Source organism: Necator americanus, chromosome I (assembly GCF_031761385.1).
Source record: "Necator americanus strain Aroian chromosome I, whole genome shotgun sequence".
Lineage (NCBI taxonomy): Eukaryota > Metazoa > Nematoda > Chromadorea > Rhabditida > Ancylostomatidae > Necator > Necator americanus.
In genome coordinates this window covers 2519596-2533298 of record NC_087371.1, presented here as the reverse complement: position 1 = coordinate 2533298, position 13703 = coordinate 2519596, and the positions used below count along the sequence as shown (strand labels likewise).

The following is a 13703-nucleotide window of genomic DNA, read 5'->3' as shown; positions in this document are numbered from 1 at the left end:
CGTGCAGAATATGTATGAAACTCGTTATTAAAGGCCTATATGACCATTTATTGTACCCAGTCACCTTAGAGGAAAAAAAAAAACAAGGACGGTGATGAACTGACTCTAATTAATTTAATTTTACGACATGTCACAGCACACTAGAAAAAAAACCATCTTCAAAAATCAATGATGGTCAAGTTTGATGGCATGGAGTTCAGCGGCAGGATCATCGATTATGAGATTTTTCAAGTTTCTTCCTTTTTCACAAAAAAAAAACTTCACTTCATGAAAAATTTTGCCACTAATCTAATTTAATGTTCAAATCAAGACATTCGTTAGTTTCTTACTACAATTCGACGTATTTTTGGAGTAAAATAAATAAACAAATAAATAAATCTTTCTCATGAAAATTTTCTTTTGAAAATTGCTATATTTAATAGTTTTTTTCTCTCTAGAAAGTACCTTGATCTAACGATATACGAATACAATCCAGTATTTCTTTCATCAGATCGCTAGAACTATAAACTCTAGAAGAAGCGACTGCATATATGTACAGTACTGTACAAATCTTAAAGTAGGAGATAGGTAAACTATCATAATATTGTATTAACGAAGGATAAAAAGGTTAAATCAATGGCGTTTTATTCCGCTTGGGATGCGCCAACCCCTTTTCCTGGAATTCGTAATCGTTGAGGTTTTTGGAACGCGTGGTGTTGGTCGCGTATAATGACTTGCGAGGCCAGCCGATGATCAAGTCAGTGTTTTTATCCTCTCGCCCAAGTCTGATACCAATTTATCGACCCCGGAGGAAAGGAAGGCTTGGTCAGCACTCGCGCGGTTTCGAACCATTGAAAGTTTTGCTACGACGGACCTCTAATCGACTACGGTACTGCGGTACTCCCGCCCCGTATCGAAAAAGGAAACAAGAAATTAATGAAAGTGCGAGAGTATGTTGCCGGAGGTACCCTATTCGCGCACAGAAAGCTGGATCAGCTCAGCTGGTGTGAGATCAGCTTGACTATAGCACGACTATGGACTATGGGACCCACCACAAGAACCTCTTTACCAACCTCGTGACCAGGATGGGAGCATGCTGTAGAGCATGTTGAACCATGTCCAGGCTTTTGTAATGTCCAGCAGGGGCCCATCATAAGTCTCAGTGTAATTTTTTATTTTTTTAAAAGTAGAAATAATTCCAATTTTAAATAAATTTTAAAAAATGTCATTTCTTTTCGTCTCATTGTGGATTTCTTTTGAGCTTACTTTTTGTAATATATTGTAGCGGTTCTTTCTATGTGCGGTCCATGTTTTACCGATCTTACCGTTTATCTGTTGCTTTTCTGTTTCACCGATGATACTTGGCAGTAACACATCATGCGAAAATTACTTTCCTCCACAAATTTTGTGGTACCAGTGTTCTTGGAAAAAAAAGTATAAACGTAAATCTCATGAAGAAGTATAATCGTGTCCGTAGCGAGGAAATTGCTGAAAAGCAGTTTATCCTTATCAAGATTTTATTTATGGCAACGTAGTAAATGGGACTGATAAGGCACTGATCGGTTTTCCTCTCTTTTTTTCGGAAAAGGAAAGACAAGAATCGGAAGAACAAAAACTATCTCCTCTGGAATTCGTCAGGACCGTACACAAATTGGATTTTGCTAGTTTTTTTTCTTTTTTTTTTCTATTTCTAACGTTTACTGTACAGTAGAGAAGACATCTACGGCTTATTTTTTGACCTAGAGGAACTGAAATCTCTTTATTGAAAAATTTTCGAATGTTTTTTTACCTCATGATTTTGTCATAGACATTACAGTAACCGTTTTTCCTGGATATAAAACAAAACGAGTTTTTTTTTTCTGTTCATCGTTAAAGATTGCATTAAAAGTGCAATTTAGTGCTAATGATCACGTGTGAGGAGTCTGGGAGTATCGTGTTGATTCCACAAATTTGTCTTTCTCTCTCTCTTTCTCAGTCGTCCGCTATCACGTTCTATGGATTTCGTGAATAATTGCTTTGAACTTCGTGAATTTACGGACGTAGGATGGTTTTAAGGAATATTTCTTGTCTTTTTTTTTGCATTTCCAACTCGCATCTCCGTAATTTCTGAGATTATCTTCTTTTCATGTCTGTTCTTCTTTCATTTACTAAAATTAAGCAGAAAAAAAGGAAATCGATTTTTTTGTTGATCATTCATATCTATTTTTCCATATTTATTATATATATTTTAGTATATATGTATATATGCATGTGTTTTTTTTTTGTTTTTTTTTCATTCTGGGGTCATCTGCGCAAAGATATCCGTGAATTCTCTGAACCTTCCAGGAACAAAAAAAAAACCCCGAGCATCATCCTTAACGTCGTCGTAAATCCGCACATTAACCTCTTTTCATCCTCCTTCAGCAAGGATCAGCTGCTAGAATTAAGACTAAGACTTAACTGAAGTGATAATTTTTCTCCTGGGCTTAGTTCACTTCTTTTCTATTTTTTTTTCTTTTCTCCACCTCTCTATTTCTGCTCAAAGATCCTCTCTTCGTTCGTCTCTCCAGAAATTTCATGGTCCCTCCGAAAATGTTCGATGTTTTCACGCTGAATCTGGCTGTCGTTTCAAAGTTGTGCGGTTTTCTCTCGTCCAACTGTGATACATACGTTTTTCTAGGTAATATTTGGAAAAAGGATTAATTTTTCAATTGATTTTCTTCTGTAGCTGTAGCCAGGATTGGTATTGATTTGGTGTATTGGTGGTATTGATTAATTTTTTTCGATTTCATTTTTTTCTTCTGATGAGTTGAACCTCATTGTTTGCGTTGAGTTCTTTCGGTCTGTGGAATGTCTTTTCTGTAAGCGATCCACCACACCGCGTACCATGTCCTAGATTTTTGTGTGTACAGAAGAAGCGTTCTGGATGCGTGCCAATCCACAATTTCTGGCCGCGTTCAAAACCTGCCTACTTCGCAAAATTTCTGATCATCTCAGAAACCCACAGCTCTTTTATTCTTCCAGAATTGAGATAAACAAAACTTTTTCAATCTTAATTATACGCTCGGTTTCGTTTTCCACCACCATCCTCTTCCATCTTTCAAATTGGGAATTTCGATGCTTCTCTTCTTCCAGAATTTGCTTCTTCGTCACGAAAAATACTTCTCCATTTGAAAATTGAAAAGACAACATTATGCGATGACTCAATACTTTTGTGTGTGTGTGTTTTTTTCGAGTGGAGCCAAATCTAGGATTAGTTTTCTATTAGTGTGCCTACGAGGTTTTCGGATGGAACTTTTATTATCCTGACGCGTTTCGAGTTCTTCACCGTTTTCCGAGACAATGGAACTGTTAAGATTAGTTTATTTTTCTTTTCAAAAAGAATTTACATGTTTTTTTCTTTATTTCCGTTTAATTGTATTCTTTTAAATGTAATACCGTAGTGAATAGAATTTAATGGCAGTGAAACACTGAAACTAACGTTGGATGGATTTTTTTTTCCTTCAATTTTCCATTGTTACAAAGAATGTGTTCGAAGCGAACAATAGCGAGTGAATAAAGAAAGAATTCCCAGGGAATTTCTACTTTTCCTCATAGATTTTCTTTTTTTTACAGTAATAATAATTTCTTATTGATAGGTAATAAATAATAATTAATAATTTCTTAATGATAGCTAGGAGTTTTTTTGTCTGACAATGACTCATTTTTGCGGGTGATTCCTAAAGATTTTTTTCTAAAAAATTCTTCTATTGCAAAAGAAGCGTTTTTTTCTATGGATCTAGTTCCTCTTCCTTGTAGACGTTTCTATGGTAGCAGAAATTTATTAATGATATCAACATTTTTTTTCTCTGCTCTGAAAATCATTCACTTTAACGGGTGCTTCCTAAAGATTTAAAAATTCTAAAAAAATCTCTAAAATTAAAGATCTCTCTAAAATTTCCGACTATTGCAAAAAAGTAGTTTTTTCTCTTCTCTATGGATCTATTTCCCCCTCCTCGAACATTTTTTTTTTCACAGTAGCAGAAATTTCTTAATTATGTTATAGTTATTTCTTAATTATAGCAATAGATTTCTTTCTCCTGTCTGACGATGACTCATTTTTTGCGAACGCTTCCTGAAGATTTTTTCTCTAAAATTTCATAGAATTGCGAAAAGAAGCATTTTTTCTTGGGGTCTATTTCCTCCTCCTCCTCCTAGATTTTTTCATACTGTACCAGAAATTTCTCAAAATGATAACAATAGATTTTTTCTCTGGCATGAGGATGACTCATTTTTTGCGAACGCTTCCTGAAGATTTCTCTCTGAAATTTCCTACAATTGCGCAAAAAGACGTTTTTTCTCTAAGGGTCTATTTTCTCCTCCTCGTACTCGTTTTTTTCACACCGTACCAGAAATTTCTCAAAATGATAACAATAAGTTTTTTTTTCACTGGTATGAGGATGACTCATTTTTTGCGAGTGCATCCCAGGCGCCCGGCTGCCTATTCGGATGGTCGATGGTTATAAATCTAGCTCGTGATGAATGTCAACATTGACGATCATTATGTATGCTGAATTTTTAACGTAACAAATTTACATAGCACGTCGAACGTCGTTGCGTATGCGTAACATTCCCATTTTCGAACATTTTCAATCATTTGAGAGTTTTTCAACGGGTTTGGATATTCCGTTTTTCTCTTCTTGTTTTTTTTCTCCCCGTCTCCAAGCACGCGATGATACTGCCTGGTGCCACCAATGACAGGATTTGATGCCTATGCTGTCTCTTTCATTTTTTTCGTCCTCTTCCCATCGTTTTCTTTTTTTTCGCTCTTTTTCCAAGGCGCTAAATTCTGGCCATCGATGAATACGATGTGATGCAGAACTTCTCGTCTAACTTATTCATTGAAATGTCCGGGTGAAGAGAGGAATAAAAGACGGATTAGTGAAGCCAACGACGTGTTTTTTTCTTTTTTCCACAAATTCTTATGCATTTAACAAGTCGATGAAGTGAGAATAAGTTTATTTAAGCATCGAAAGTGCGCCTCGCATGAACGCACGCACGCAGCACGCGAATTTTCCCCCGGCAACAAAAATCCATTCCATTCGAAGATGTGCCAATGAGGCTTTCTTCAACCCGTCACAAAAGCGTTTCCGTTGCAGACGCGGGGCGAACGTCCCTTTTTTTGCGGATCTGACGGCACGCTTACGTCGTATAGCGATTTCTACGGTTTTTTCTCGCTCTATCAGCGTTTTTTTTGTCGATGGTTTTGCGCCACCTTTCAAAGATAAAGTTAAAATGAACAAACAACTTTTTCTCGTTCTTTCGTTTTTTTTTTTGTTTGTGGTTGTCTTGAATCCCGCTTCCAGCTCATTTTTCACTTTTTTCGATTTTTTTTTTGCTTTAAACATTTTCAACTCACTTGAATTAGTCGTTTTTCTCTGCTTTACATAAATTTATTGCAACAAAGAATGAATAAATTTCCCTTCTTTTTTGTGTTGGGTTCCGGGAGAAAAAGGAGTTCAGCTCATGCATTCTTTTCTCCTTTTCTTCCTTCGTTTTTTTCCTCCTTCGCCACCTGTGATTAATGATCGAATCGCTTTTGTTGCTTTTTTCATCGATTGTTCGGCACGATTATTCAAATATTACTCATAAAACTGCAACAATAGCTGTGTTTCCGCTGTTCCCGAAGTCGAACTGACGAAAAGTTTAGTCACGCCCACTTTTTTTTTAAGAATTAAGCGTGTTTTCATGCTTTCGTAAAGTTCACGATTGCTATTTCTGTTAGGTCACTTCAAGTACTAGAATAGTCTGCTGATTGCTGCTTTTTCTGCTCCTTCTTTCAAATTTTGCATTTATTAAAGAATTCAAAAAGAAGATAAAATTTGAAGATTTGTTAAAATATCATTATTAAATATTGTATGCTGGATATGATGAAAAATTTTTCCTTTTGCAGAAATTTTATCGCTCTCGTTACATATCGAATATTCGAGTAATTTTGTGTTTGACGAATTATGTAGGCTCTTGGAATGTTTGAGTTTCTTGGAAATTGAAGATTTGGAGAAGACATCATTGAAAATTCCAATATTTCGAGAAACCAAGGTATTTGGTTGTTCGAATAGTCGAAAGGATATCGAAAATCAATGATAGGATTTACATTGTATTTTGTAAAAAAAAAAAAAGATTTGAATCTTTGCCACAAGTATTAATACTATTATTTCACAATTTTATTCAGTAGAACAGATTCTAAGCTGTTAGTTTCAATCTAGGAATTGAAAAATGATAGAAAATTTCCTCCACTCACCTATTTATATGAATAAATTTGAACACGGGTAGTGGGTTTTTTAAAATTATTTTTTACACCTGCAACGAACAAAACAAGATAACTTTTTTTTTGGGAGGGAACCAATTTCATTTTCTAATTTCTCTGAATTCTCTCATAAATTCCTAACATTCCTATACCTATCTGTTGGATAAATCTAGCTTCACACTATTTCCTGGATATGACCTTCTGAAGAAGAAATTGGGAATAAAGATTAAGGAGGAAGGATAAGGTGCACGGCATCGGTCTTAGCCTATATGGGGATTCGGCTACCCGTTCGACATTAATTCAGGATCGTTTGAGATTTAAGAACGTGCCTACATCCTTAGAATAACCTGGGAATGAGCCGAGCTGTCTAAGTTCAGTGTTTTTATCCTCGCAGACAAGTCTGGTACAAATTTATCGACTCCGAAGGGTTGAAAGGCGTCTTGGTTGGCATCAGGGGGATTTTGAACCTACAATCGATCGTGCGTTCATAGCCGAACCTCTTACCGATCGCACTATGCCAACCCCGCTGAATGATCACTTTATCATTAAATTAGTGCCAATTTTAATACCATCTCCTTAAGTATTACATATGTTTTAAATGTTATTTGGTTATTTTGATTTGATTTGCTACTATTTTCAAAAAATTCGGTGGGAAGAGGAAAAAGGTTCCGTCACCGATTGGACTGCGCTACACCTACCTTTCGGGAGTAAACATATAAAAATATTTTTCCTTAGTGCAGTTAACAGGCTTATATTTTACGACTATTTATATAAGATTAGATCGTTGACGTCTTTGTTTGAATATTTTTGTACCCACTGAAAAAAACTGTACTTTACTGTCATTTCTCACATAATCCACAATTACATAGGACAGAGTAACAATAAAATAGCACGTAAACCAACTGGATCAAAGTCGAGGTCATAACCTTTTCTAGGCCACATCCTTCGAGAACCTTCCAAGGTTATCCTCTCTACCGTCATTCCGAATCGTTCACGTTACTTTTTCATGAAGCTTCTTATTCATGTCGAATAAATATTTTTATTTTCTTCTGAGCTTCTGATTTCTGTCGAAAGATATTCTTATTTTCTTCTGGCGACACCAGGACCGAATGCTATTTTTTCCTCACATTTTTTCATCTACAATAGAAATCGATTCTGTTTTCGTAAGGCAAAATAAAAATAGAATAAAAATGAAACAAAATAGCACGACTTTTATTTTCTAGTGAATAAATTCGCCAAACCACATTTCCTTTCCTGATTACCGGCACATTTGCACTGCTATCAACGATGACTGTGTGGTTTTCTAACGCTGTTAACGTCCCCTAAATCCGATCCGGAAAAGATTCCAGAAAAATTTGATTGTGATCTGGTTTCCATTTGCAATTTTCAACCGCGATCCGATTTGTCGAATTAATTCAGCGGCACCACGACAATTTTATCGTCAATGTGTTTCAGTGATGGGTTCGGGTTGATTTAGTCGGTGCGTATTATGGCACAGTAAACATACAAATATAGCAAACATTTAGAAAACAACAGTGATATTTGCTTGATAGTAACAGTAAACAACTCTTACACTTTTTTAATAGCCTGTTTTCACAGGTTCTTCGCAGTTTTGGGCAAAGAACAGAAGAAGAAAATACTGGAAAATTTTGCGATATGGTACGATAACGAGAACGAAAAAAACTACAGTCGGTGAACTTTACGCGCTAATTTTCCACGACGCGGCAACGAGCGACGGTCGGCGCTCGCCGTCGCTCGACTCGTAACGAACGCTTTTGGAAGAAAAAAATCATGCGCGGTGAAATTGCACAACACAACAAAGAATATGCTAGCCTGATATGTGCTTGTAATCGAATATTCGGATCCATTCGAACGCTCGAACTCTTTCTGATATAAGTATATGGATTGACTTTAATAGGAATGGATTTTAATAGGGAACTCGAAGGAGTAAAAGTCATAAAGTTTTATGTATATATTTTAAAAAAAATAGCAGAATTTCATAGTAGCAATAATGACGTTGGTAATAATGTAATTTTCTAAATATTTTATTAAATATGAATCTTTTATAATATGAAATATGCATGCTTATGCTCTTGTGATCGAATATTCACATGCAATCGAACGTTTAACTCGTCGTGTGAAATTTTATATACGTATTCTAATTTAATATTCTTATTTATTTTTTCCATTTTTCTCTAAAGTTCTATAAGTACCTAGAAAAATAACATAAGTTTATAATAATAGTCTTGTTAAAAATAATTTCTTATACATTATAAAATATAAATTTTTTTACTTGTACTTTTTTACTTTTTACTTTGTAGAGGAACTTTGTGGATAAACAAGCGTTTCAACGGGTACTTCACAGAATAAAAGATTTAAAATGTTATAAATGCGTATATATATAAAATATTTAACTTTAGAGTAAAAATAATAATAGAATTTTATGAATGAATAATTTTGTAGTTTTATAAACTATAAAATATCTTTTAATGCGCTAATAATCCGCGAGAATGAAAACAAAATATTTTTTAATGTTAATTAAATTTAATAGTATATATTTTATTGTATGTTTTTAAGTCATTGTTATTACTGTTATTTTTTAGTGTATATTTTTGTGTTATATATTTGTGAGTAATGTACTTTCATTCATTTGATTTTATGGCTTATTACATATTTGACATTATGGGTTAAATATTTTTTTAATGCTAATTAAATTTAATAGTATGTATTTTATTGTATGTTTTTAAGTCATTGTTATTACTGTTATTTTTATTGTATATTTATTTTTGTGTTGTATATTTGAAAGTAATGTATTTTCATTTGATTTTATTGCTTGCATACATTGACATTGTGGCTTGAGTCATACTTTCTCAACAACGAAGGTTGACGAAACCAGTCATACTAGTTTTTTTTTCGCTGAAACCTCGAGTTAAAGGGAAACGCTGAACCTCGTTTTACGTTTTGTCACCGACGAGGTCTTGCACTCTCGCCATGTGAGGAATATGTGGCTGGAAATATTGTTAGTTTAGCTCAAACGTTCCTTTTCTCAGTTTTTTCTTTTCTTTTTTTTATTACTGTCTATATTTTCTAGAAATGTGCCTGTGAGGTTTTTTTTTGGAACCTTTATTTGCCTGACGTTTTGGCTTTCTCGCCATTTAACGTTTTCTCTCTTTTCTCTTTCCTCTTTTTCTTTTCTTCTCTGTCCTTTCTTTTTTCTTTTCTTTCCAATCAATCACTAGTTAGACCTCTGAAGAAGGCGAGGAAGCCGAAACGTCACGCGAATAAAGGTTTCGTCTAAAAAATCTCGCAGGCACACTATTAAAAAAAAATATTGGTTTAACATTTCGTCCCCGCAACCGATTTGCGCCTTATCGCAGTGCTGAGAAGATTTCAGCGGGAACTGGTACTTGTTCTATTTTCTCCTCTCGCATCTCGTTACTTACCGTAATCTTCCCCTGTTTTAGAAGCTCATCTCCAGAGAGATAAGAGAAAAATTCCATTTAGTTTAATACTGAGTGAATAATTCCTAGTGGGGACCAGTTCTCGCCATACGATATTCGCCACTATAAGCTTATTTTCGATTCTTTATCCTTCTTTTCTTGACTCAGGTTGCTTTCTGAGAATTTTCTATCAACATTTTATCCGTTTTCACAGAGTCTCCATACTCACTTCCAGAATTTGTTGTTTTCTTCACATTGCACACATTTTTTTGCTACGAGAAAATTGCAAAATTAGTTCTGTACTGTATTTAAATGACAAATTTTCCAGGTTTTACATGCACAAATGAAGATGTCTGGATGAGGGTCGAGTCCTGCACAGATTGTACTAGTGATGAAAAGTACGGTATCTGATTTCAACGGTATGCTACTACAATATTACGAGTATTCGCTGTATATTTTTAGCGGGTTGCGCGCTCGTCGTTCGCTACCATTCCGTTCCAGCAAATTCTGGCTTCGTCTGATTCGACCGTGGAAATGGCGCCACGTAAAGAGGAAGCTGCAAAGGTACGTAATTGGATATAAATAAAAATATAAGTATAGTATATAAATATATATAGTATAAATCAGTTAGGAGGATTTTTTCTTTCGTTTTGAATACAAAAAAAAAATTTCCCGTTCAGATCAGGCAGCGAACGTTCTCGCAAACTGATGTCCACTCGTACGTCCGTATGTCCACCGTCCCCGTCGTTGCCAAATTTACATAGCGCCACTGTACAGTCTAGTCAAGAGGAATCAGTACCGTATAGAAGCTCAAGTGATGGTTAGCGCTTTTATATTTACGAGAGATTTAAGTTTCCCAAATTTTGGATTTTTATTCTCAATTTTTCTTTCCCATCAAAATATTTCTCTTATTTTGTTGACACCAGGATGATCCAGGATCTAATTCTCGCTTTTTTTTTCTTTTTCGGGCTGATCAACCTGAATCATACATTCGAATTAATAGAAACATCTTTTAAAAAAGCTCCAATCCTAATTCTTGTTCGCCGATGCGAAATTTTCTAATTTTTCAATTCCTGTATTATTTTTGTTAATTATAAGAATATGTGATATATTTCTTACAATTTTTAATATGATGAGCTCACCACGCCCATCAGGATCGATGTGTACTGTAGATAACGAATAATGATCGGTGATCAGTACTTGTACCTCTCTAGTGTATAAATCTATTTATTTACTTGTTTATTTATTTATTATTTCACGAGTCTGATTCTGAAAAGAAAGGTATATTTGGGAAGGAGTTCGTCTCCTCGGCTTGAATTACAAATTACTTACTTCGAGAATTTTTTATGACCTAATTAAATTTTTTAAATTAATTAACTTTAATAAATTTTAGTTTAACTTTCTGTGGACAAGAAACATTGTGTATGGAATTCAAATTTTTCAAAATTCCCTAGAATTGATCCCTGATTTTTATGCGTATTTCAAATAGTAATTTTAATAGGTGTTTAAATTTTTATTTAATTTTAATTTCTGGACTTTTCAAAGACCACGGTCTCTTTTTATGGCGCATTCAATAGCAAGGAGGGATTCCTCAACGCTGCTCACTGATTCATGCACAAAGTTTTTTTTTCTCATTAGGACAAATCCATGATCGATTATTAGTTGTTGTTTATGTCCTCCAGGATGACCGCTACTACAGCCTTAGTTCTCATTCTAATTAAATTTCGTAAATAGATTAATATTAATCAATTTGAGTTTAACTTTGTGTGAAGAAAAAAAAACATTGTGTATGAAGTTTAAATTTTTTTCAATTTCTTATAATTAATCCCTAATTTTCATATTTTAAATATTAATCTTATAAGGTGTTTAGATTTATATTTAATTTTTCTTCTATTTCTTATACTTTTATTTCTACTTTTATTACTTTTTTTATCTACTTTTATTTCTTATACTTTTTCAGTACTGCAGGTGTTTTCCCTTCTCTTTAATCTTTTCTTTATTCTACAGTAAAAAAAACCACGATGTTTACTTAACGGATCGGATTAGCTTTTCCATCTGTGACCCCCCACCTCACCACCGCGTACGTTCTTTGTGCCTCAGTCAAAGGAGGGATCCTCAAAGCGCTGGTGGCTGGACGCGAACGATTTCGTCCTGTCCTCATTCGAAAACCAGTGATGCTGAAGAGCTGCGACCTTCGAATTGTCGTTGATCGTTCGTGTGCTCCAGGATTCTTCTCAAACCAACCACATCATCCTCATTTTCTACTGTTTTGCCAAACTTTTTAATTCGATTTTCAGCACATTTGTATTTTCTTTTTTTTTCATTCTTTCTTTCTGTACTTTCTCTCGTTCATAGTTTCAGAGATAGTTCATAGTTTTTACTTTATCTAGTTTTCTTCCCTTCATTTTCTTTTCGGAGGTTTTTCCACAACTTTAGGATCAGTACCAGTACGTAAAACGTTTCTATAAGATTCCCTCTGTTTTCATCAATACGTTCGAGATTGGGGATACTTTATTTTTTTATTCAAATATTTACATAGTTTTATTCAGATGTTTTTACTTTATCTTATTTTCTTCCCTTCATTTTTTTTCCGGAGGTTTTTTCCACAACTCTTTACATGGCACTTTTATCTTTTTCTCATTTTCTCTTTTCTTGTTTACTTGCAAAAAGAGACCTTTTTGCACTGAACTTAAGAAAAATCAGGAACAAAATTTTAAAAATTTTGAATTAAGAAAAATTATTAATAATTATTAGGAGGATTAAAGAGCTTATTTCAGTCTTGTATACATTTATATTATTCCTACTCCCTACATCTAAGCTAGTAAAAATAGTATATTAGTAAAAGTATAGAATTCAGGAAAATCCATCATAAAATAATACAGTTTCCGTGGTTGATTAGAAAAATTTCAAAAAAATGAAATGAGAAATTTGTCAAGAACACTATGTGACTCATTGGGGGTGCATTGTTAGGTTTTTCCAGCGGAAACATTTTCGAGATTTCTCTTCAGGATCCTGTATGTGCAATTTTTTCTATACAGCATAGAAATGTAACAAATCGTTATAGAATTTTTTTTCAGTTTTTCCAGTTTTTTTTATAGTGTTCGAGGATTTGAAGAACATGGCACCATTCTGGAAAAAAGTATGTAAAAACAGCCCAATATGTGCCTCTTTTCGGCGGGATCCTGAAATTGAAGGTTTGCAAAAATAATGGTTGCAGTACAAAATAAGCAGACCCGAGGATTTATTGTAAAGTCGCGCGCCACCCTCCAAGCGTACGTCAGCAGTTAATGGGTAGTCTGGAATATTGAGTGGAAATTACACTATCTATGTGTTGCTCATCGAGATTAGTCTCCCGCTGCCCTTTATCATACATGAACCGCTTTCCTGGAATAATAAAATACGGAATTTTGACTTTGTATTACTTTTTGTACGAGAATTCTGTGTTTCATGAAGTCTGTATGCGTCAGTGATTCTCTCCAATCGATAATGTATTGCGTCCCAAGTCCCATTCACTAGTTAGAGTTCTGATAGGTGATGTTTGTGTTGTTCTGATTTTTTATACGCGAATTCTGAGCTTTATGAAGCTTACAAACATCAGCGATTCTCCATCAATCGATAATGTATTGCGTCCCAAATCCCATTCACTAGTTAGTGTCCTTATACGTGATGTTACTGTTGTTTTTATGTTTATGCGCGAATTCCGAGCTTTGTTAAGTCTACAAGGATTAGCGATTCTTTCCAATCGATAATGCATAGTGTCCCAAGTCCTGCTATTCACCAGGTAGCGTCTTAATACGTAATGTTTGTGTTGTTTTGTCTTTTTATACGCGAATTCTGTGTTTCATAAAGTCTGCAAGCATCAGCGACTCTTCATTAATCGATAATGCATAGCTCCCAAGCCCTACCATTCACCGGTTAGAGTCCTGATACGTAATGCTTGTGTTGTTTCGAGTTTATGCACGGATTCCGAGCTTTATGAAGCTCAGAAACCTCAGCGATTCTCTCCAATCGATATTGTG

General features: G+C 34.6%; 1 protein-coding gene across 2 annotated transcripts in view; it reads left to right on the top strand.

Annotated features, from left to right (window-relative positions):
- Window positions 1-13703, top strand: part of RB195_004271 (uncharacterized protein) — a gene marked incomplete at both ends in the record, with an annotated part of 60117 nt that overhangs the window by 30709 nt on the left and 15705 nt on the right. For both annotated transcript variants that reach the window (XM_064181623.1, XM_064181622.1), the window contains 3 exons: window positions 10013-10082; window positions 10147-10248; window positions 10365-10504. In XM_064181623.1, coding sequence (XP_064033301.1) covers window positions 10013-10082; window positions 10147-10248; window positions 10365-10504 — 312 coding nt within the window. The remainder of the gene's footprint in view (window positions 1-10012; window positions 10083-10146; window positions 10249-10364; window positions 10505-13703) is intronic.